Source organism: Rhinatrema bivittatum, chromosome 8, assembly GCF_901001135.1.
Source record: "Rhinatrema bivittatum chromosome 8, aRhiBiv1.1, whole genome shotgun sequence".
Lineage (NCBI taxonomy): Eukaryota > Metazoa > Chordata > Amphibia > Gymnophiona > Rhinatrematidae > Rhinatrema > Rhinatrema bivittatum.
Window position 1 is genome coordinate 266,096,446 of NC_042622.1, and position 25,783 is coordinate 266,122,228.

At 44.4% G+C, this 25,783-nt stretch overlaps 1 protein-coding gene across 3 annotated transcripts in view; it reads left to right on the forward strand.

Moving 5' to 3' along the window:
- RANBP3 (RAN binding protein 3) overlaps positions 1-25,783 on the forward strand; it is a 399,749-nt gene that overhangs the window by 149,480 nt on the left and 224,486 nt on the right. For all 3 annotated transcript variants that reach the window (XM_029614911.1, XM_029614912.1, XM_029614913.1), the window contains one exon: positions 22,214-22,321. In XM_029614911.1, coding sequence (XP_029470771.1) covers positions 22,214-22,321 — 108 coding nt within the window. The remainder of the gene's footprint in view (positions 1-22,213; positions 22,322-25,783) is intronic.

Genomic DNA, 25,783 nt, shown 5'->3' on the forward strand with positions numbered 1-25,783 from the left:
CGCCATCACACACTGTGTTTGCTTTTTGACAGCGCGCAGTCACCAACTCTTAACAGGTGGTGCTTGGTCCTTGCCATGCTTGTGGGATTCTACCCACAAGCATGGCAAGTGGGTTTGTAGGTATTCCACCATCCGTAGGATGGGATACCACTGTATGAGTACTGGTCAGCGTGCTTTTACAGTGGAGGGCATTATTCTTCCAGTTGCCCTCTACTGTATGGGTGTGTGTGTTTTTCCTGCATGGTGAGCACAGCAGGTTGTGCGCCGCAGCCACAGGACTGAACTAAGACTGTGTTCCTGGTTGAACCCCTATGGGAGTGGATACCAGGAGGGTTGTGTTGGAAGTCTTCCCCTTCCTCAGAAGAGGACTGTGTCTTTCACCCCCTCCAGTTTTAGAAATCCCCTTTATGGGGAAGCCCCTGCAGGTTTTTCGCTGAACTGGAGCTTCTATTCTTTTGAATCGGTGCATCTCCTTGTAGGCCAGGACGGGGGACAGCAGCGGTGGACATTGGACCGTTTTTATTGGGGTCCCTCCGTTGATTACCGTGGTGGTCTACTCCATCTGAGGGTGGCTGCAAATGGTAAATTTGTTCGCTTCTGAACCTTAGTGATCAGTGACTGTAACCCAACTCATCTGTAGAGTTGAAAGGCTTTTCAGGATCAGGAGGCCCCAATTCCTGTTGCGGAATGTCTAGGGTGACCCTTATGGGTCCCCCCCTCAACTGGTTGTCCACCACTACAATGGATGTCCCTCATTCTCAGTTTCCCAAAGAATGAATGTCACTGCTTCTGACTGGCAGTTGTGCTCTGTTCCTCGTGGATCTGAGAGCCAATTGGGCAGCAACACTCTCCTTAGGTAGTCCTAAGGCACAGCAGATCTATTATGCGAGGGAGCCATTCTAGATTCAGTCTCCCCGTTGTACTTGGAGTCTCCTCTTCTGGGTAGCTCCCTGGTGATTAGGGGTTTTCAACCATCCAGGACTCACCTTTGATACCAGCTGAGCTCAATGGGTTTTTTTTGTGGAGGACAACTATTGCCAGTCACTCTCACCTGCAGAGCCCTACCTTAGTGAGGAGGGTTCTAGTATATCTAATTGGCAAGTATGCCTTTCAATCATTCGCCATATCCATGGCTGAGAAAGTTGGGAGAAAATAACCCTTGCTGTAGTTACACAATATTAGGTTCTATCTTAGGAGTTACCACCCAGGAAAGAGATCTAGGCGTCATAGTGGATAATACATTGAAATCGTCGGCCCAGTGTGCTGTGGTAATCAAAATAGCAAACAATTTTAGGAATTAGGAAGGGAATGGAAAATAAAACGGAGGATGTCATATTGCCTCTGTATTGCTCCATGGTGAGACCACACCTTGAATACTATGTGCAATTCTGGTCACCGCATCTCAAAAAGGATATGGCTGCACTGGAGAATGAGCAGAGAAGGATGACCAAAATAAGGGGCATGGAATGGCTGCCCTATAAGGAAAGGCTAAAAAGTTAGGGCTGTTCAGTTTGGAGAAGAGATGACTGAGGGGGGATATGATAAGTGTCTACAAAATCATGAAAGGACTTGAACAAGTTAATGTAAATCAGTTATTTACGCTCTCAGATAATAGAAGGACCAGAGGGGGCACTCCATGAAGTTAGGAAGTAGCTCATTTAAAAGAAATTGAAGAAAATTCTTTTTCACTCGGTGCATAGTTAAAATCCGGTATTCATTACCAGGGGATGTGGTTTTAGCAGTTTGCGTTACTGGGTTTAAAAAAATGTTTGGATACGTTCCTAGAGGTTAAACCCATAAACTGCTATTACGGTAATTAATAAGCAATAGTAGCTTGTGATCTGTCTAATGTTTGGGTACTTGCCAGGTACACGTGACTTGGATTGGCCACTGTTGGAAACAGGATACTGGGCTTGATGGACCCTTGGTCTGACCCAGTATGGCTTTTCTTATGTACTCCGCAACAGAGCTGCTACTCTTTGTTGACGTGGCTTGCAAGCTATACTTCACCATTTTAAGGATAACCCTGCCTGCGGACAGGAGAGTCCTGGTTCATGCAATGGTTGTTTCATTAACTGGGACATAGTGCTTCCTTTGAGGTAATACCTAAGCCAGATTGATGGATAGTCTGTTACAAGATCATACTGAACCTGCCTTGGTACCCTTAGGGTTTCCAGGCTGGTGAAGAAATCCCTTTCTACAGGGGTTTGCACTTGCAACGCCCCGGCTTCTTGTCTCTTGGAGTGTTTCTGAATTTCTTCCCTGGGGGATTTGTTTTCAGTTTCAGCTGTACAAGCAGGCTGAGGGCTCTGTCTCTGTGAGTAACTCCCTACTGGAATTGGCAGTGAGTTATTTATTTATTTTATTTATTAATTCACTTTTTGTATACCAATATTCGTGAGAGCTTCATAACTGTTTACATCACATGTCGTCATTTACAAATCCAACAATGCATACATTAAATAAACAAACATTTAAAACATATTATAAAACATAGTTACTATAAAACAGTTATTAAATAAATTTAGATTCTAACATCAAACTAATTCTAGCTGCCCATAAAACTAATAAATAATGTAAAAGTATGTAAGTACAATAAATAAATTATATACTAGAGCGAGGGGACCAGCCTGACTATGAAAATGCTTGTTCGAATAGCCATGTTTTGAGTTTTTTCTTAAAAGAATGCGGGTGTGATTCAAGCCTTATGTCAAGAGGTAATGCATTCCAAATATTAGGACCTGGTAGAGATAGAGCTCTGTCTCAAACAGTGTTTTAAATGTGCTAATTGGGGACGGTATGGATAATAATGCCTTGCCAGAGGACTGTAAATTTCGTTGAGTATGAATGTGTAGGGCGGAATTAAGCCATTCAATTTTGTCATCATATATTGTTTTGTGTATTAGGGTCAAACATTTGTAGTGAGATCTATAGTAAATGGGGAGCCAATGGAGGTCTTTCAGAATTGGAGTTATGTGATTGCATTTTTTGCTATTAGTTAGAAGTCAAGCTGCGGCATTTTGTAGCAGTTGTAAAGGGCGAATCGTTGATGCAGGGAGGCCTAATAGAAGGGCATTACAGTAATCAAGTTTGGAAAATAAAAGGGCTTGGAGGAACTGTTCTAAAATCATTGGTATGTAATAAAGGTTTAAGGTTTTTTTTAAATTTGTAATTTGTGAAGTTCCTCCTTTTATTATAGTTTTAATGGACTTCTTAAAATTAATTTTGCTATCTAAAATGATACCAAATCTCTTACTTCGTGAATGGTAGTATGGGTATTATGTAAGGATTTTATTTCCGATGTTTCATCATTGAGTTTCTTACAAATCAGTAAAATTTCTGTTTTGGAATGGTTTAGGGATAAGAAGATCTGAGTGAGTAATTGTTGAATTGAGTTGAAATATATATTCCAGAGTTTGAGTGTTTTCCATAGATCCTACTATAGGAAGTAAGATTTGCACATCGTCTGCATAAATAAAATGTGTAAGTCCTAAGCCGGGCAAAAATTTACAGAGCGGGGACATATAAATATTAAAAAGAGTCGGAGATAAGGGCAAGCTCTTAGGCACTCCAAAATTAAGATTAATCGGGTCAGATTCAGCAGAGCCTAATTTAACTTTATATGCCCTGTTAGAAAAATAAGATTTAAACCACAAAAGAGTTGTATCAGCTGTACCAATTTCTTCAAGTCGTTTATTAGGTCGTGGTTGGTTGAGTTGAAAGCCGATGAGATATCTAGTAAAATCAAAAGATACGCATTTCCATTGTCTAACCCTCTTAATACAATATCCGAGAGTGAGACAGTAATGTTTCTGTGTTGAAGAATTTACGAAAACCAAATTGAGAGGGGTAAAGTAAATGATTACATTCAAGGTAATCCATCAATTGTTGGTTGACCACCTTTTCTATTAATTTTGATAAAAAGGAAGTGTAGAAATAAGTCGGAAATTGGACAGATTGTCTATTTCTAAATGTACTTTCTTTAGAATTGGTTTAACAGCACACTTTAACAAGTCTGGAAATTTTCCTTCATTCAGAGAAGTATTGATAATGTTGGCTAAGGAACTCGCTATGATGTCTGGAACAGATTGAAGAGTTTTTTATCGGAATGGGGTCAAGAAGGTGGGCGGCAGGGTTCATATTTAATAAATTTACAATTTCTAAAGATGAGACATTGTCAAAGGCGGACCATTTCAGGTCTGGGTTGGTAAGAAGTGAAATCTGTTGGTGGGTAGGATGGGCCAAATTACAAATTAACTTACGGATTTTCTCTTTGAAGAAGGTGGCAAATTCGTTGGCTTTACTGTTTGTTTCCTTGAGGGAAGAGCGATCTACTGGTCTTAGTCAATTCCGAAATGTAAGAGAACAAAATCTTGGGATTAAATTGGAATTCATGTATTTTAGCAGAAAAAAAATCTCATTTAGACGAATTAATCTTAGATCTACACTTGCTAAGGGCGGATCTATAGACTGTAAGTGAGGGTGAATTTGGATGTTTGTGCCATTTCCTTTCAAAATGACGTAAATCCCATTTTATAGATTTTAATTTGGGAGTAAAATAAGGAGCTTTATGTTTTGAGAATGGATGAATCCATTTCTTAATGGTGGGACATAAGGGTACTGGCTAGTTCCGACATGATGCTACACCATGAGTTAATTGCAGCTTCGGCATGGGTAATGTCCAGGTTTGCTAGGGCCTCAGGTAAACTAGCCATAAGGTCATCGTGATTACATAGTTTTTTAAATTCAAACTCAATTTTAGAAGGGGGGGGGGAGTTCAAGGTGGAGGACCTTAAGGATAAGGTAATTCGAATTAAGTGGTGGTCTGACCAGGGAACAAGTAAACTACTAGGCAACTTGCTTGGAGTTGAGATATACAACCTAGCGATTTGTTTTTACCCCTGCAGTCCAGCGGTCTGCCTCCTTGTGTTCTTCACTTCTTCCAACTTCCAGTTGGAATGTTGAGAGGGGAAGAGAAGCTAGGGCATTCATGATATATCTTAATGCAGTAGTTGTCAACCTTTTTCCCATCGTGACACACCTGACAGACTACGCTCACATGTGTGACACACTGCTCATTACAATTCACGGCAGACATAAAAAATAAAGGCCCAGTATTATTTTTATTGTTAAGAATGACACAAGAGAAAGATACGCATTCTGTCTGAACAAAAATTGCATAAATAGTAAACATCCCCCACTATAACATCACCAATTTCCAGTGCTCAAACAGTAAACACCTTACCTAAGAAAAGGCAACACAGAAAATATTACACCAGGCCTTAAGGCACCAATACACCTCTTATTAGGAAAACGGAACAAACCCAGCTACTATAGAGCCCAAAGAGAAAATGCACTCCAGCAGACAACCTCACCTCAGTCACATGTGCTGACCTTCACCTAACAAAGAATAAAGAGACCAAAACGCATAACTAGAAGCATGCAGACAGAAACTGAATTGGAAACTGCAACAAGCCGGCGTCTCTGTATGCAGTGTAACAAAGGGAAAAAAAAATCACCAATCCTTATAAAACAAATCAAGAAATATAAAATCAATAGCAGCAAAAAACCATACTAACAAAAAGAAAAGATTTCAAAACAGCTTATGAATTGAATATATCCAATAATTAAAAACTCATATCAGTTTCTAGATACCAATAAAATATTTCAAAATAGCAGACACAAAGGCCCAATAATGAAAAATAATGGTACCAAAAATGCTTGGCTCTGCATACCTGGGAACATTTGATATCCAGGTGTCCTGAGATTGTTTTGAATTAGGAGGGGAGGGATGGTCTGCTTGCAACCTCCTCTCTCTCTGTCACACTGGCTCACAATCGCTCACATATACACATTCTTTTTCTCTCTCACTTATATAGGCTCTTAATTACACATTTACACACGTCCTGCCTGTCTTTTCATGCTTACACACAAAGGCTTTCAATCACACACTTACATGCTGTCTCTTTCTCACACACTCTCATTCACATGCTTACACACATGCTCCCTCACCTAAACCAGCTCTCAATCACATACAGATATATTCTCTCTCTCTCTCTTACTTATACACACAGGCTCTTAATCATACATACACATGATCTCAATCACACACACACACATTCTTTCACATAAACAGGTTTTCAATCACAAACTTACACATACAGATTCTCAATCATACACTTAAATTCATGCTATCTCTCACACACAGGCTCTCAATCACACAGATACTCTCACATATACAGGATCTCAGTCATTCACATACATGCTATCACACACATGCTTGCTCATTCCCTCACTCTCCCCCCCCCCCCCCTCCGAACTAGCGGCAGCAGCAGCCTCCTCCATTTCCAACCCTAAAGGAAGCAGCAGCCTTCTTCACTTTCAGCTCTCGCGGAGAAAGGAATCCCATTGGCCGTGGGAGTTTGTTGTTCCTCATTTTATTCCAAGCCACGCTACCGTGCCACTCTTCTCTTCTTCGGGCTGATGCTGCCCACATTAGCATGGTCTCTTCTTCCCACGCATGCACCTGCTGCTCATCACTTACTTTTCGGGCCGTGGGGAGGGAGCAGGAAGAAGAGATCATGCCGGTGCCGCTGACTCCAGCTGTCCTGCCGTGTTCCGCCCGACTATTGGCATTTTAAGCCTGGGCGGAGGACCTATTTCGCTCGGGTAGGGGGAGCAGCTGGGTCAGCGGGGGACCGGGAAGTGTGGTGACACACCTGCATGTGCTTGACGACACACTGGTGTGTCACGACACACTGGTTGAAAACCGCTGTCTTAGTATATACCAGGAGAGAAATTTACACCACTTTCTCAAGAGGACAAGCAGGATGGTAGACCTCATACATGGGTAACATCATATGAAGCCCTGATGTGGAAAATTTATGTGAAAGTTTCTAGAACTTTGACTAGATACACTGAGCATGCCCAGCATGCCCTATACACGCAACCACATGAGGTCCAGTCTCTTTGTGGAGCTGTAAGCCTCGCGATGTGTCGCCACACTTCTCGGTTCCCCGCTGACCCAGCTGCTCCCCCTACCCGAGCGAAATAGGTCCTCCGCCCGGGCTTAAAATGCCAATAGCCCGGGCGGAACATGGCAGGATTGAGATCCTTTGTGTGTGAGAGAGATCATGTGTATGTATGATTAAGAGCCTGTGTGTATAAGTAAGAGAGAGAGAATGTGTCTGTATGTGATTGAGAACTGATTTAGGTGAGGGAGCATGAGAGTGTGATTGAAAGCCTATGTGTAAATGAGAGAGAGAGAGCATGTGTGTAAGCATGTGAATGAAAGTGTGTGTGAGAGAAAAAGACAGCATGTATGTGTGCGATTGAAAGCCTGTGGGTGTAAGTGTGAAAAGACAAGACAGCATATGTGTAAATGTGTAATTAAGAGCCTATATAAGTGAGAGAGAAAAAGCGTGTGTATATGTGAGCGATTGAGAGCCAGTGTGAGAGAGAGAGGAGAAAGTTGCAAGCATGAGTGAGCTCACTTTGGCTGTTTTTTGGCTTGTGGAAAACTTTGCTTTTTCTCATGTTTTTCATGGTCTTTTCTCATTGTTCCTTCGCCGGGTCACTCAGTGCCTTCGCGTAGTGTCTCTTCGAGTTTTTGGAAATTTGGGTAAGTTTTGTTTCGTGGTCTGGAAAAGCTCAATGTGCTCATCGGTGCGTTACCAACCCATGTGACGTCAGTTCCTAGGACAGCATAGGTGGCTGGTTTTGCACCAAGGCTGCCTCCTACAGATACGGTGTTCTTTGCCAATTCCTCCAAGGAGGAAATTCTACTGAGGCTGGCAGAGACACTGTATTTCTGGTGGCTATTTGTTCTGCGCTTTGGATTTCTGAGCTGCAGGCCTTGTCTTGCTGGCAACCGTTCCTTCGGGTGACTCTGGGGACGTTACAGCTGCCTACTATTCCATCCTTCTTGCCCAAGGTAGCCTTGGACTTTCATTTGAATCAGTCCATCTCCTTGCCATCCCTGGATAAGGTCAAGGATGCTGAGGAGTTTTGTCTTTTGAGCTCCTTAGAAGGTTAAGCATTTGTTGTGTGGTATCTGGAGGTCTCAGACTTTTCCAAAGTCGGATTGCCTGTTTGTTCTCCATGGTGGGAGTAAACAAGGCGCTCTGGCTTCACGGGCTACCATAACTCTTTGGATTAAGGAGGTGGTCATGGCCATGTATGTGGATGCTGGAAAGCCATTGCCTATTCAGGTTAGGGCCCATTCCACTAAGGCTCGGGCAGTGTCATGGGCGGAGGTTAGTCTGTTGTCTCCCATCGATATCTGCTGAACTGCGACCTGGTCCTCCTTACACACTTTTGCCAGGTTTTATCGTCTGGATGTACAGGTCCAGCTTCCCACCTTGTTGCGGAGTAGTTTTGGTACATCCCACTGGTCCTGAGTCCATCTGTCTTCACACTAGGAAATGGAGAAATTACTTAACCTGATAATTTTGATTTCCTTAGTGTAGACAGATGGACTCTGCTTCCCGCCATCAGCTGCCACATGAGTGTGTCAACAGTCCTCCTGTGGGGCTCTGGGACCCAAGGGATTACTGATAAGTGTTCATCCAGTCCCTAGCTTGGGATACAAAGAATCTTATGCGAGTTTGGTGTTTATGGTTGGTTGAATACAGTTCTGGTTACCTGTTTTTAATTGTTTTTTTAATCAAGTTTTTTGCTAGTCTGTCTACAGTTGCTTTTGAAGCAAATAATGGCAGGCTGGAGGCACTGCAGGGTTATATATACTGTGACATCAACTTGCTCCGTCTGCATCTGCTGGCAGGGGAGCATAAACCCCACTGGTCCTGAGTCCATCTGTCTACACTAAGGAAAACAAATTTATCAGGTAAGTAATTTTTCCATTCTCTGTCTCTGCCTGCTGGCAGAGTGGCATAACCCACTTGTCTGGACTCACACACAATATGGTGCCTGTTCAAATAATTTGGATTTTATAGTGCATTACAGTCAAATAGTTTCCCCACACAATTTATAGCTTTTTACAATCTGAATACAGCTTTCCAAGTGCTAACCTAGTGCCTGTCAGCCTCTGAAGTGGAGCAAACAGAAGAATAGTAGTTTTATCCAGTAACAGGTGGATAAACTGAGGCACAGGCAAGCATTATGACTTGCCCGATGTCATTCAATGCTTGCAAGGCAAGATGGGTTAGAACATAAACTCTCTATATTCCAGTACTATGACCACTATCCACCAAATCACTCCTGAAAAATGTCACCTGTTCTTGCGCTTGGAGACAAAATAATGCAGTTAAATTAGTCAGCAGCCACTGGAAAGAAGAACATGGCTGAAATACTTTGCTGGAGCAGCTTCCTGTGAATCATGAGAGGCATAAGGTAGCATTGTGCCCTAGGAGTAAACAGACATTGTCAATATCTCTATTGAAACATAGAAATGAAGGCAGAAGACCAAACGGCCCATCCAGTCTGCCCAGCAAGCTTTCACACTTATTTTTTCTCATACTTATCTGTTACTCTTGGCCCTTATTAGTAACGTTTTGGTTCTAGTTACCTTCCACCCCCGCCATTGATGTAGAGAGCAGTGTTGGAGCTGCATCTAAGTGAAGTATCTAGCTTAATTGGTTAGGGGTAGTAACCGCCGCAATAAGTAAGTTTTTCTGTCCTTTATTTCCTGGCTACTCTAGCCTCCAAGTTCGTATCCCTGTTATTTGTATCTGCGCTTCGGCCTTCTTGTTATATGGTTTTTTGCTAAGTTAACCCCTAAGTTTGATGTAAACCGGCCTGATATGACGCCTGTCATGAAGTTCGGTATAGAAAAATGTTAAATAAATAAATAAATAAAAGTAAGCTACTCCCACGCTTATTTGTTTACCCAGACTATGTAATTCAGTCCTTGTTGGTTGTTGCCTGAATATAAATCATCTTTTCTTCATTCCCCCCTGCTGTTGAAGCAGAGAGCTATGCTGGATATGCATTGAAAGTGAAGTATCAGGCTTATTTGGTTTGGGGTAGTAACTGCCGCAACAAGCAAGCTACTCCCCCGCTTTTTTGTGAATGCAAATCCTTTTTTCCACATTTCTTCTTGCCATTGAAGCATAGAGCAATGTTGGAGTCGCATTAACCAAGTGAATGTTTATTGAATTAAGGGTATTAATCTCCAGGTAGTAGGTGTCATTCCCGCAAGCCAACCCCATGCCTCGTCTCTTCATTCACATCCTCTAGACTTTATGGATCCACAGTGTTTATCCCACGCCCCTTTGAAATCCTTCACAGTTTTAGTCTTCACCACTTCCTCCGGAAGGGTGTTCCAGGCATCTACCACCCTCTCTGTGAAGAAATGCTTCCTGACATTGGTTCTGAGACTTCCTTCCTGGAGCTTCAAATCATGACCCCTGGCTCTGCTGATTTTTTTTTTTCCAACGGAAAAGGTTTGTTGTCTTCGGATCATTAAAACCTTTTAAGTATCTGAAAGTCTGTATCATATCATCTCTGCTCCTCCTTTCCTCCAGGGTGTACATATTTAGATTCTTCAATCTCTCCTCATAAGTCATTCAATGAAGACCATCCACCTTTTTGGTTGCCCTTCTCTGAATTGCCTCCATCCTGTCTCTGTCCCTTCGGAGATACAGTCTCCAGAACTGAGCACAGTACTACAGGTGAGGCCTCACCAAGGACCTGTACAAGCGGATAATCACTTCCCTTTTCTTACTCGATATTCCTCTCTCTATGCAGCCCTGCATTCTTCTGGCTTTAGCTATCGCCTTGTCACACTGTTTCGCTGACTTCAGATTGTTACACTATCACCCCAAGGTGTCTCTTCTGCTCCGTGCACATCAGCCCTTCACCCCCCATCATATTCAATTCTTTTGGATTTCCACAGCCCATATGCATGACTCTGCACTTCTTGGCATTGAATCTCAGCTGCCATAACTTCGACCAGTCTTTGAGCTTCCTAAATCCCATCTCATTCTCTCCACTCCTTCCGGCGTGTTCAGTCTGTTACAGATCTTGGTATCATCCGCAAATAGACAAACCTTACCTTCTATCCCTTCCGCGATGTCGCTCACAAAGATATTGAACAGGACCAGTCCCAACACCGACCCCTGCGGCACTCCGCTCATCACCGCTCTCTCTTTAGAGTAAGTTCCATTTACCATCACACATTGTTTTCTGTCCTTCAACCAATTTGCTATCCAGGCCACTACCTTGGCACTCACACCCAAGCTTCTCGTTTTATTCACAAGCCTCCTGTGCGGGACCGTATCAAAAGGTTTGCTAAAATCCAAGTAGATGAAATTGAGTGCTCTTCCTCGATCCAATTCCCTAGTCACCCAGTCAAAAAAGTCAATCAGATTTGTCTGACAGGATCTTTCCCTGGTGAATTCATGCTGCCTCTGGTCCAGCAATTCTTCCGACTGTAGATAGTTCACTATTCTTTCTTTAAGCAGCAACTCCATTACTTTTCCCACCACAGAGGTGAGGCTAACTGGTCTGTGGTTACCAGCCTCCTCTCTGCTCCCACTCTTGTGAAGCAGGACCACCACTGCTCTTCTCCAATCACTCAGCACCATTCCCATTCTTGACAGCTATGCAGCACACAAGTCTAACCCCCCCCCCCACTCACACAGGGCATTAAGGAACTCAAAAAACAACAGGATCACAGTGGGCTCTGGTAGAATTAGACCTGGATGCGGAGACACACACTGTATCAAGTGCAAGTGCAAAAAGTCTTCTCTGTATTAAATACTGAAGAAGTTCTTGAGAAAGAGATTGAAGTGCTATCTGAAAAGAAAGAAGAAAACAGGTCACGCAGCGGACCCGCCAGCACATCTGGGCTCCCTCAGTACCCTGGAATCAACCTCATCGGACCCCATGGCTTTGTCCACTTTGTTTCCCCAGTTCTTCCCATACATTCTCTACTGTAAATGGAGTTACATCTACTCCACTCCCCTCCAGTTTCTTGTTAACTAGTGATGGTCCTTCTCCAGGGTCCTCTTTAGGGAACACCGAACTGAAGTATTTGTTTAATATGTCTGCCATTTCTTCGTCTCTCTCCACACATTGATCCTTTTCACCTTTCAATTTCACTATACCACTTTGAACTTTTCTCCTTTCTCTGATGTATCTGAAAAATGTTTTGTCACCTCTCTTTACCTCCTTGGCAATCCTTTCTTCTGCTTGACTTTTTGCCGTCTTGATTACTTTCTTTGTCTCCCTCAGTTCTACCAGATATTCTTCTGTGTGCTCTTCCCTTTGGGATCCTTTATATTTCTTAAAAGCTGTTCTTTTAGCCTTTATTTTGTCAGCCACCTCCTTTGAGAACTAGATGGGTTTCATTTTTCTTTTGCTTTTCTTTACTTTTCTAACATATAGATTAGTTGCCTTGGTAATTGCTCCTTTTAGTTAGGTCCATTGTTCCACATCTCTCCAGTTCTCCCAGCCTTCTAGTTCTTCCCCCAGGTACTTCCCCATTTCATCAGTGTCTGTGTTTTTGAACTGCAAAACTTGGGTCTTCGTGCTTCTTCTCTGTATCCTTTTTGTGATATGAAACCATACCATTTGATGATCACTGGTACTGAGGTGGGCACCCACCTGGACATCAGAGACATTATCTCCATTAGTGAGCACTAAATCGAGTATACCCTGTTTCCCTGAAAATAAGACAGTGTCTTATATTAATTTTTGCTACCAAAGATGCGCTAGGCCTTATTTTCAGGGGATGTCTAATAGAGCTGCTGGCTGCCCCTGCGTCAGCCATGCCTCACCAGTGCTGTCAGAGAGAGGTAGGAGTGTGCAGCATTCATGGTAGTCAGCTTGGGCTGACTCTGCTGCTTTTGAACCTCTGCACACTGCTTGGAAGGGGTCCCCCAACTGGTACTGCCACCATCCCCAGATGTCAGTAATCTTGCTGCCCCTGTCACTGCTGCCACATGGCTATTGGGGAGGCGCCGGTTACTGCTACTGACACTGAAGCCCATTCTGCTGCCTCCTCTGTGCAGGCCCCGTGGGCTTCTACTTCCTCCATGCTGACCTCGTACATTGTGAGATCCGCATGGAGAAAGTGCTACTCTTGCACATTCCCAAAGATTACATGTGCCAATCACTAAAAAGTAATTTTTTTTTTTTTTACCTTTGCTGGCTGATGTTAGTTTTCTAATCGGTTGGTCACAGGCTTTTTTTTTTTCCACCTTCCCTTTCTTATTTTTTTGCCAATTCCTTTTATATTGTCCTTTTTTCTTCCGTATTTCTTTTCTCTCCATCTTCTTCCCTCAAACACAGTCAGGTTCTCATTCTCACATGCATTTCTCTCTCTCACACACACACAGACTCTCACTGTCACATGCTGTCTCTCATACAATCATTCATACACACAGGCTCTCACTGGCACATGCTGTCTGACGCTCACACACACAGGCTCTCTCTCACTCCCACATGCTGTCTTGCTCAAGCAAAGGCTCTCACCGTCACACGCTGTCTCTCTCACACACACAGAGGCTCTCACATGCTGCCTCTGCAAACATTCAGATCCTCACTCCCACACACAATCTCTCAACTCATCTCATACACGCACGCACACACACTCTACAGACCCTCAGCCTCTCTCTCACCTCTGGGCCTCCTCTTCGCGGGTCGCCGCAGGATGGGCTCTGCAGCGGCCCTGAACCTCTTGGGCCTCTTCCTCGGCCCTCTTCCTCTTCTTGGGCCGCTGCGACTTGGGATTCGCAGCAGCCCGCGGCGGCTCCTCTTCTGCACGCGCTGATGCTCTTTCTCCTTCCTGCCCATGCGGCTCCGGCAACGTTTACTTCCGGGGCCGCACAGGCAGGAAGGAGAAAGAGCATCAGCGCATTTGAATGCGATCTTTTTCTTCGGGCAAGGAGGCTCAGCGGCCGCATGAGCCTCCTTGCGCCCGGGCGCATCGGCTCCCCTCCGGATACCACTGCTCGCGTCTGCCCCTAATACTTTGGAAACTTTATTTTAAAAAAATGACGTCACAGGATTGACCGGCCCACCGGGGGAAGCCCGATCCCCCGATAGGTCAATCCGCCCCTGTTTACAAGGGATGTCTTACTTTCGGGGGAGGTCTTATATTTAAGAATTCGGCAAAATCCCTACTAGGTCTTATTTTTGGGGGATGTCTTATTTTCGGGGAAACACGGTAGCTTCCTCCCTCATGGGTACCATTACCATTTGTTTGAACAGAGCCCCTTGCAGGGCATCCACTATTTCTCTACTATTGTTTGATTCTGCAGAAGTGATTCTCCAGTTTACATCCGACCGATTAAAGTCTCCAACAATCATCACTTCTCCCTTCTTTCCCATCTTTTGGATGTCTTCAACCAGATCTTTGTCAAGCTCTTCCTTTTGGTTTGGAGGCCTGTAAACCACTCCAATAAAAATGGATGCCCCATCATCTTTTTTTTAGGTCGGCCCATAGTGCTTCTTCATTGCCTCATCTTCTTTACAGCTCAGATGCTTGGATATTGTTTCTGACATAAAGATCCACTCCTCCCCCTTTCCTATCGTCTCTGTCCTTCCTTAACAAGTTATACCCTCTTATTGCCGTATCCCAGTCATGAGATTCCGTGAACCATGTCACCGTGTCAGCAACAACGTCCAAGTCCGCCTCCACCATTAGGGCTTGCAGATCTGGGATTTTATTGCCCAAACTACGAGCATTTGTGCTCATAGCATTCCAGCTTTTCTTGTTCAGGTTACTGCTTTTCCTGGACTCCTTTTGTGACGTATTTAGTTGTTTTGTTATCCACTTCACCCTTTCCCTTTGCATTTGTGCAAAGGAAAAGATTAGTGCCACTGATGACAGACACCTAGCACAATGTGCTTTTTCCTGTGGTTACTGATCGTTTTATGGAATTTCTGTATGCATTGGGTTTCTTCTTTCTTTTCAGATAGCACTTCAATCTCTTTCGCAAGAACTTCTGCAGTATTTAATACAGAGAAGACATTTTGCACTTGCACTTGATACAGTGTGTGTCTCCGCATCCAGGTCTAATTCTACCAGAGCCCACTGTGATCCTGTTGTTTTTTTTGAGTTCCTTAATGCCCTGTGTGAGTGTGTGTGTGTGTGTGGGGGGGGGGGGGGTAGACTTGTGGGCTGCATAGCTGTCAAGAATGGGTGTCTGTGGGTCACAGGTCTTATCCTATCTGAGCCCATTGTAAAGCTTTTTCCTTGACTTTTGGTTTTTCTGTGGTAATGGGGAATTAATTCCTGAATAATGTAAAGTGGGTGAGACTTTCTTTATTGAAGCTAATTAGCTTTTACTTCAGCCAGCTCCTTTTTCAAGGAAGAGAATTCTGAACAAATGGGGCAAGCCCTAAGTTTTCAGATGATTTTCCTCAGAATAAAGGCTCCACAATAGTTCTCACAGGACAAGCAGGATGGTGTAGTCCTCACATATGGGTGACATCATCCCCCCTCCCCCCAACACACCAATCTAGTGTCTACCTTCCTATCATTTTGCTAATACAACATCCCCACCCACCTTCAAATCACCAATGGTGCTGCAGACTTCAATGCTATACATTTATACATACCTCATTTATGTACGATATATTTGTTATACAATTCATGTATTATCTGTCTCCTCATACGCTATAGTAGACATGCTATATAATTTGTAATGTTACTTTTGGTCATTTGCTATTTGTCATAACACTATTACATTACATTATTATATTTATTCAACTGTTCCTCTTACCATGGTTACTATATATATCATATAGCTTATATACGTTATCTCATATATTATCCAACGTATTCTTATATTTATTATTGTGCAGGTTTTCCTCTCCATTTCTCTTCCTGCTCCAAGTTTCAGTAACCCTCGTTCAGTGTAACTTATTTCTTATCTCTCATCTCTTCTCCCACCTCCTCCTGTAGCCTCCCAGCTACGTTTATTGTTAAAGTTCTCTTTACCCTTGTTCAATATAAACCAATATGATAAGATACCCATCTTGAATGTTGGTATAAAAAAAGGTTTAAATAAATAAAATAAAAATAAATGGAGCCCAATCACGGAACACTTTTGTCAAAGTTTCTAGAACTTTGACTGGCACCTCTGTGCATGCCCAGCATGACACTAAACCTTCATCCAGTAGGGGTCTCCCTTCAGTCTCTTTTTTTCCGCGCAGCTTTTGCCACGCGGATTTTGGAGCTCTTCACAAATTCCTGACAGGAATTTCCTTTCAGAACATTTTTTGTGAAATTGCAAAAGTTATACCCCCTTGGTGTCTCCCTTCTCCGCCGTCGATTGCTGCACCCGTACGGTAGGTTTTGCCGTTTTTCGGTCGGTTCTCGTTGGGGACCTGTTATAGGCCTTATCGGCACTGACCGCGACTGGACTAAATTTTCGACGGCTACGATGGCGACGGGTTTTCGTCAGTGCCCTGACTGTCCTCTGACAATGTTGATCACAGACCCGCATTTGGTCTGTGTATTGTGTCTGGGCTCGTCGCACGACGTAGAGACGTGTACCAATTGCACCCAAATGACACGAAGGGCAGGTGGGGACGTCTGGAGAAAATGGCGCTTCTATTTCATACGAAGCAGCGCCCTCCATCGCAGACTTCGACGCCGTCACCGGCAAAATGCCATCGATTCGATGCCGAGGATTCTCAGTCTGTGTCTAGGTCTTCGGCATCCCCGTCCTCTGTGCCGGTCATAGGTAAGGCAAGGCTGAGCACTGAGAGAAGCCCCGGCATAGGCATTGGAAGTCTCTGCCATCGGCTTCGGGGACACCTGTGGTGTCATCAGGTATCGAGCCACCGAGGAAGATGCCCGGGCTGAGGAGCCTAAACCCTCCTCTAAGCCAGATGCACTGAGGTGTTCCCCGCCTTCGGTGGGCGCGGCAGCCGAGACTCCACCGGGACCGGTGGACCCTCCGGCGAAGCCCGCCATGCCTCCTACTCTGGACCTGGGGTTTTCAGTGCTCCAGTGTTCCATGAGGAATTGCACTGGATAGTGCAAGAGGCGGTGGTTCAAGCATTCCAGAGGCTTCCAAAAGCCATCGACACCGGTTCCCGTGCCAGAGCAAGCACCGGTGCCACTGATGCTGCTCCCTCTCCTCAAGCTGGACGTCCTCATCGGTGCCCTGCCAGTGGCACTGGGAAAATCACCCATACCCATGGCTCCTTCGATGCCCATTCCTCTCTCCTCAGATAGAGGACTCATCGAAGCTGGAGCCCATTCCGGGACCTTCGGGAGCAAGTGCACCGAGGCAACCGGCAAAGTCACCGACGCCATTCCATCCCATGCCGGATCTGGACTTGTCAGTGCCAGGCCCGATACCTTCGGTGCCAAGGCCTCCTCCGGCCGGGGGAGGTCCATTTGTACCACTTAGACCACGGTTGAACTCTGGGGATCAGCCATATAATCCATGGACAGATGACTCCTCGAATTCCCAGGATTCTGTCGATGTCCCATCAGAGCCTTCGCCACCTGAGGAGAGGCATAAGTCTCCACCGGAGGACCTCTCCTTTATTAACTTCATCAAGGAGATGGCGAAGACTATTCCATTTACGCTGCAAACTGAAGAGGACCCAGACACAAAATGCTGGAGGTCCTTCAATTCCTGGATCCTCCAAAGGAAATGATGTCTGTCCCAGTACTTGAGGTTCTACTGGATCTTATGCAGTGCAACTGGGAACATCCTGGAACGGTCCCTCCAGTAAATCGCAAGACGGATGCGATTTATTTGGTGCAGCCATCACCTGGTTTCCAAAAGACACAGTTGGCGCATCAGTCGGTGGTGGTGGAAATCGCCCAGAAGAGGGCCAAATGTCCAAAACCTCATTCTTCAGCACCTCTGGGGAAGGAGCAAAAGTTCCTGCATGCTTTCGGGTGCAGAGTTTTCCACGGCTCTATGCTCATCTCGCGTATTGCGGCATATCAATTGTATATGACCCAATACAATCGGAATCTTTTCAAGCAGTTGCAGGAGTTTGGGGAATCTCTCCCAGAGCAATTTCAAGATCAGCTGAATTCCATTATAAAAAAAGGCTTCGATGCAGGTAGGCATGAAGTCCGGTCGGCTTATGACGTTTTTGATACAGCGTCCCGATTATCAGCAGCTGGAATAAGTGCGAGCCGTTGGGCTTGGCTAAAGTCCTCGGATTTATGCCAAGAGGTTCAAGACCATTTGGCTGATCTTCCCTGCACAGGGGATAATCTCTTTGGGGAGAAGATCCAGGAATAGTGGCACAGCTGAAGGATCATAATGAAACGCTCTGACAGCTTTCCGCTGCTCATGATGAGTTTTTTGCCACTTCCATATGACCATTTAGACGGGAGGTGAAGAAACCAGCTTACAAAGCCCAAAGATACTATCCTCCACCTGCACAGGCTTGTCCGTCCAGGCTGTTCCAGAAGCCTCCACCACGACAACCCCAGGACTCAGAAGGCACAGCCTCCTGCGCAACCCCTGCCTCGGGGTTTTGACTCCCTGCTAGAGAGCGATTGTCATCCCCCTCTGCCATCCCTGCCTGTCATCGGTCGGCTCCTCCATTTCACCACCATGTGGCTAAAGGTCACCACGGACCGGTGGGTCCCGTTGGTTGTAGCTCAAGGTTACCAACTAAACTTCTTCTCCATTCCGTCGGACTCTCTACCTCGGCCGGGGTGGACCTCCTCCGACCATTCTCATCTTCTGCAGGGGGAAATAGCTTCCCTCCTGCAAGCCAATGCCATAGAACCAGTTCCTCCTTTGCAAAGGGGACAGGGCTTCTACTCCTGATACTTCTTAATACAAAAAAAGACCAGGAGGCATTCGCCCCATATTGGACCTTCATGCCCTAAACAAACATCTTTGGAAAGAGAAGTTTTGGATAGTAACCTTAGGCTCCTTACTACCGCTTCACCAGCAAGGGGATTGGCTTTGCTCTCTAGACCTAAAAGACACGTACATGCACATAGCACTGCTATTACTAGCAACATGGAATAGACTTAGTTTTTGGGTACTTGCCAGGTTCTTATGGCCTGGATTGGCCACTGTTGGAAACAGGATGCTGGGCTTGATGGACCCTTGGTCTGACCCAGTGTGGCATGTTCTTATGTTCTAGCAATTACCCCGTCTCAAAGAAAGTACCTCCAGTTTCTTGTCGGAAGCCAACACTTCCAATACCGTGTACTTCCATTCGGCCTTGCATAAGCCCCTTGTGTCTTCACGAAATGCCTGGCAGTAGTAGCCGCATATTTAAGAAAAATAGGCACTCACGTCTATCCTTATCTAGACGACTGGTTACTGAGTGCTCGATCACCAGAGGAGGTTCTTCACTCCCTACATCTTAAAGTGCGGCTGCTACTATCCTTGGGATTTCTAATCAGTTATCAGAAGTCCCATCTGATTCCGTCTCAAATCCTCTCCTTTATCGGCGCGGATCTCGACACGATCCAAGCAAAGGCTTTTCTTCCCCAGGACCAAGCTCATACGCTGGCGGTGTTGGCGCGTACTATACAGTCTCGCCGAACCACAACAGCTCATCATGTCCTCGTCTTGCTGGGACATATGGCGTCCTTGATCCATGTTACTCCAATAGCTCGCCTTGCCATGAGAGTAACGCAGTGGACAATGAAAACCCAGTGGTTACAGGCACATCATTCAATGTCCAACATTGTCCATGTCACCAGGCAGCTTCTCCTCTCACTGTGTGGTGGATCTAGGAGTCCCACCTGCTCAAAGGGTTACCGTTTCAAGCTCCAGAACCTCAGATAATCTTAACAACCGATGCTTCCACTCTAGGTTGGGGGAGCACATGTCAGCCATCTACAGACTCGGGGTTCCTGGTCGTCAGAGGAGTCACAATATAAAATAAATTTTCTGGAGCTGCGAGCGATCAGATATGCTCTCTGGGCGTTCAGGGTTTGCTTGTTCAACAAAAAAATCCTAATCCAAACGGACAAGCAGGTAGCGATGTGGTACATCAACAAGCAGGGTGGAACCGGTTCCTACCTCCTATGTCAGGAAGTAGCGCAAACTTGGGCCTTAGCTCTCTCTCATGCCATGCTATTGAGAGCGACCTACCTGGTGGGTGTGGACAGTGTTCTAGCGGACAAGCTCAGATGAACATTTCAGCCCCACGAGTGGTCCCTGAACCCCACAGTGGCGAATCAGATATTTCAGAAGTGGAGGTATCTGAGCATCGACCTCTTTGCATCGGTTCACAATCGCAAGGTGGAGAACTTCTGCTCCCTACATCGCAGTCAAAAAAAAACAAACTCCACCGAGAGACGCCTTCGCCCGCTCCTGGGCAACAGGTCTCCTATATGCCTACCCACCACTTCCTCTCATCAGCAGGACTCTCATGAAGCTACGCCGGGACAAGGGCCTCATGATTCTCCTAGCCCCCTACTTGCCGCGTCAGGTATGGTTTCCCATCTTTCGTGAACTCTCAATGCGTCCGCAGATTTGGCAAGGCACGGATCCGTCCCTGATATCGCAGAAGAGCGGACAGTTGCGCCATCCCAACCTTCAGTTCTTGTCACTGACCGCTTGGATGTTGAAAGGCTAATTCTACGGCCGCTCAATATTTCGGATTCTGTATCCCAGGTCCTGATTGCTTCACGAAAGCTTTCTACTAAAAAAAATCTTACCATTCAAAATGGAAAAGATTCTCAGTGTGGTGCGATGCAAAGGAGTTAGACCCTTTTATCTGCCCCACAACTCTGTTTTTGGACTACCTCTGGCACCTCTCGGAGTCGGGTTTACAAACTTCCTCCATTAGAGTGCATGTCAGTGCGATGGCTGCCTTCCATCAGGGTACAGGGGATGTCTCTGTTTCGACACAACCCTTAGTAGTGTGCTTTATGAAAGGCTTGCTTCACCTCAAGCCCCCCTCTCCGTCCCCCGGCCCTTGCTTGGGACCTTAATGTGTTATTAGCGCATCTCATGAAACCTCCGTTTGAGCCTCTGCATTCCTGTTACTTACGACATCTCACTTGGAAGGTGCTCTTCCTTCTTGCTTTGATGTCTGCTCGCAGGATCAGTGAGCTACAAGCGCTGGTTACCTACACCCCTTACACAAAATTTCTTCATGATCGGGTGGTCCTTCGCACTCTCTGAGTTTCATTTAAATCAATCCATAGTCTTGCCTATTTTCTTTCCAAAACCCCACTCACTTCCTGCTGAGCGGGCTCTGCATTCCTTGGACTGCAAATGTGCGCTGGCCTTCTATTTGGAATGCACTGCAGGCCATAGGAAGTCCACCCAGCTATTTGTCTCCTTTGATAAAATTAAGCTGGAAATCCCGGTGCGAAAGCAGACCCTGTCCTCCTGGCTGGCGGACTGTATTTCTTTCTGCTACCAACAGGCAGGCCTTCCGCTCCAGGGATGCATTAAAGCGCACTCCATTAGAGCAATGGCAACGTCGGTAGCAAATCTTCGGTCTGTACCTCTTGCTGACATCTGCAGGGCTGCTACTTGGAGTTCTCTCCATACCTTTGCAGCTCATTATTGCCTGGACAAGTCTGGCACCCAAGACTCTATCTTTGGCCAGTCTGTTCTACGCAATTTATTCTCAGCTTAATACCCACCTTCCTTCCATCAGCCCGCTGGGAATTTCAGGCTGCCCGTTCTCCAAAATTTGCCCCTGTTGTTGTGCCTGTTGCACGTCTTTGTGTGTTTTTGGTACATGCGCGGGCATCCTCAGCTCGTCATTCACCCATATGTGAGGACTACCATCCTGCTTGTCCTGTGAGAGAGCAGAATTGCTTACCTGTAACAGGTGTTCTCACAGGACAGCAGGATGTTAGTCCTCACGAAACCCACCCGCCACCCCGTGGAGTTGGGTTCATTTGCGATTTGTTGTTTTATTTTTCGCAAGCTCTTTTTACTATACACGAGACTGAAGGGGGGACCCCTGCTGGATGCAGGGTTGGTACCATGCTGGGCATGCCCAGTAGGTGCCAGTCAAAGTTCTAGAAACTTTGACAAAAGTGTTCCGTGATTGGGCTCCATCCTGATGATGTCACCCATATGTGAGGACTGACATCCTGCTGTCCTGTGAGAACACCTGTTACAGGTAAGCAACTCTGCTTTACATTGGATAGTCCTCATTTTGATAATTTATTTGATGGTTAACACCTAAGGAAATACCAGTTTACTAATTTATCTTGTTGCCAATTATGTATTTAGGCAGACTATATCAGGAAAACAAACCTAGGGGTGGGTGGGCAGAGGGGTAGGGTTTGAAAAGAGGGTTGAAAAGACTCCGCTTGTTTTCTCAGGATAACGAGCCCTGGCATAATGAATCTAGCAGCACCAAGGATGAGAACTGTGAGGAAAATGCACAGCAAGCTTTTGTATTTGGACAAAACCTGAGAGACCGAGTTAAGGTATGTTGCTTTTTTTTTTTAGTTTCTATATATATGTATATATTTTTTTAAGTTTTGCAGACATCACAAACCTTAAGTTCTTGGGGGTGCATTATATTTATAAATCTTGTTTATGGTTGTGCCCGGCAGGCAGCTCCTGTGTATCACTGTATTTCTTCCCTGCGTTAGCTTTGCTGCTTCCCTAGGATAGTCTCATAGACGCAAATGGGTCAGGCATAAGAGGCATCCAGAAGAAGAGGGCAAAGCCCCTCCAGTGAGTTATCCACCAAATTTTGATTTAAAACTGTAGGTGTCAATTAATCAGAATGAAATGGCTTTCTTGTTGACAACATCTAGGAAAATTATCCATTTCCCTTTACCACAGGCTGAGCTTTTGACAGCACTTGCACTAGAGAGCTGAATGATTTCAGTTCTGCACCATGCTGGTCAAAAAGAGATAGGCCAACATATCTAGCAAGCCTTACTCGAGCTTGGCAGTCCTGCTTAAAATTATTGTAAAGATATTAGCCAATCCGATTACTTAATGGATGGGGATAACTCTGGGTTTGAATAATGCCTTTTATGCAACCAAAACCTCAAAGAGCTTTACAGTTCTATCAATCACAGTTGTATTATTGCCCTATATAGTTGGGAACATTTTGGCACAAACGGAGAAATAATTTACCTAAGCCTAGACACAAAGAAATGCACATTGCTGTATTAGGATTTGAACCCAGTAGTACTTCACTTGTAGAAATAATGTTCCCAGTCTGTACCTCTTGTGTGATAGGAAAAACTCACTTAGGTATGAGAACAGTGACTTGATAAGAAAAATACTGAATTTATAGTTTACAGCCTTGGACTCCGGATTTATTGATCTCTTAATCACTTGACTACCCTTTGACAAACTCTCTTATGTTGCATTGTTTTCCATGTGATGGCAAGAATGTTCTGTTTTAGCCCAAATGATCATCAAAACAACTTTGTTTGGCTCCTGGCCTTTCCATACTGGAAGGGCAAAATCTGTTTCTTAATATTGTGTAAAATTATTCCCGTATAAAAAAGTGGCTTTATAAACATATTCATCTTGTACTTTGAGTACCAGGATTGCTTAATGTTGAAATTTGTCGACCCTCGTAATGTAGGACATGCATTTAGATTTCATCTTCCCCTAAGTACAGTACGATGCATTGTACAGCTGTGGTTATTGGCTTATCTAGTAGCAGAGGTGTCATTTTATAATTTATTATAGAGCTTAAATGTACAAGTATGCTCCTTAGCCCAGTTATAATTACTACAGTGTTTCATATAGTTTTTTCATTAGACTTACACAAGTAATAGTGTATATTCTCTTACATTTATATAAGAGGTTAAATTGGGTAGTTTTTCAGCTGTACTTTGTCCAGAAGAGGGTGACAAATCAGAATTTCTGAAGGATTCTCTGTAGAGAGATTTGCAGCAGGATATATCACCCACAATAACAGTAATTATTGGAGCTTGCTAATGTGCCGGATCAAGCGGATTTATCCCAGCATTGCGCTATTAGTGCCGTAGATAAACAAAAAAAGATAGGTATCCATGGTCACAAGACACTACCCGTAGGCTCTAAATCACCCACTCTTGATGCTTTGTTTTAAACCATGCAGTCACCAGTTAGAAGGAACCAGACTAGAGCATTGTCTTTAAATACTTTGCAACTGGGGCCCACTATAATCCGTTTTTCTACCCTGGCATGTGACCTGTTTTTAATTTCTAGGTGCAGCCTGGGACAGTGTTCTGTGCATACAGTGGCTCTCGCCTGATTTGTCCAGACCGTAGTAACCTTGAAACTGAGCAGTCTTTCCATTAAAAAAAAAATAAAAAGTTATTAAAAACAGGGAGGCTTTCTTTATGATATAGCACCCCTGAAATATAAAAGTGAAATCTGGCTTGCCAGTTGAGGAATGACTTAATCCCTAGCAAAACAAATCAAAACTACAATGCTCTCTCCAAGCAAGTGTGTCTGTTTCATTGTTGCCTTCCATCTAGCATTATTGTTTTTGAAATATATATATATATATATATATGCAGTTACAATTATTTTTTTGTGTTTCCAACACAGAGGGGTCCTTGAAACATGTTATGGCTCTCCTTTTCCCTTCATGGCAAAATGAGACTGTCAATACACATAGAGGCCCTGGCCGCATGCCTTGTGTGGGTTATATATTTCATTTTATTATAATTCCTAATATCCCGCTTGTTAAACATGTTATCCAAGAGGTATTTGCCTGTATACTAAAACCATTTACATGTATAGCACTGATACTATGAATCAGAGAGGGCTGTATTGCAATTTGTTTATGCATTATGTCTTTGCAAGTGATAATTTGATACATACATTTTTTAGCTTCCCATCCCTTTTTCCACTGAATTTTTATGCTACAACTTTTGGTTAGTAAGCAATTTTTTCTTCTATTGTGGGTGTGACCCTTGCAGCTCATCTGCCCGAATGATGTTTTGACTCTCCTAAGTGCCTAGCATTTGTATGGCTATTGGGAGGATTTTGTTCTTGTGACCATAAAAAAAAACAAACAAAAACAGGCTACTGTTTCTAAGGAAATCCTTCCTGTGGATATGCCCGCACTGGTCTCAAGACAGCATGCAATTATGACTTGCTTTAGAGAAATCTGTGCTTTTCTCAGGGGCCTTCCACTATTCATGTGACTTTTCCCCTTCCTTCCCTGACTAAGATTTCCCTATGGTGATTTAGATTTTCATTAGCATTGGAAGGATGATAAAACCTAATAACATGGTAGTGCAACTCCTCTCCCTTGTGGTCTGGCCAGCATGGTCCCATCTCAGGAGTGACAGTAATTAGAGGGGTTTTTCTGAAACTTGCACCTGACAGCAGCAGCTGTTTGATGCTTCTTGAGTGCAAATCCTGTGTCTTCTGTACAATGACATGTCCTAAATAATTCTTCCCACCCTTTAACCAGTGTTGTCAAAGTTAGTTCTTTCACACACATGTAATTTAGTTAGTTACTGCATCCTATCATCATATAATTAGTTAGCTTCTATTTCCTGCTGCATTTGTGGCCAGTTAGCAAATGTTCTGTTGCACAATTATAGTTAACTGGCAGAGACACACAAATCATTTGCATACATATTAGTATCTTTTTTAAATATAGAATTTCTAGTTATTTTTCACACAAGATTTTAACAGAATGAAACTTTTTCATGCTGGAAAAAGTGTACATAAAAATGTGTAAAAACAAGCTTAGGAATATAAATTTGGCCAAAGCCTAGCTTTGTGACTTAATAGTTCTCACAGGACAAGCAGGATGGTAGTCCTCACATATGGGTGACATCACAGGATGGAGCCCAATCACGGAAAACTTCTGTCAAAGTTTCCAGAACTTTGACTGGCCCCTACTGGGCATGCCCAGCATGGCACTAACCCTGCAGCCAGCAGGGGTCCCCCTTCAGTCTTCTTTTTTCCGCGCA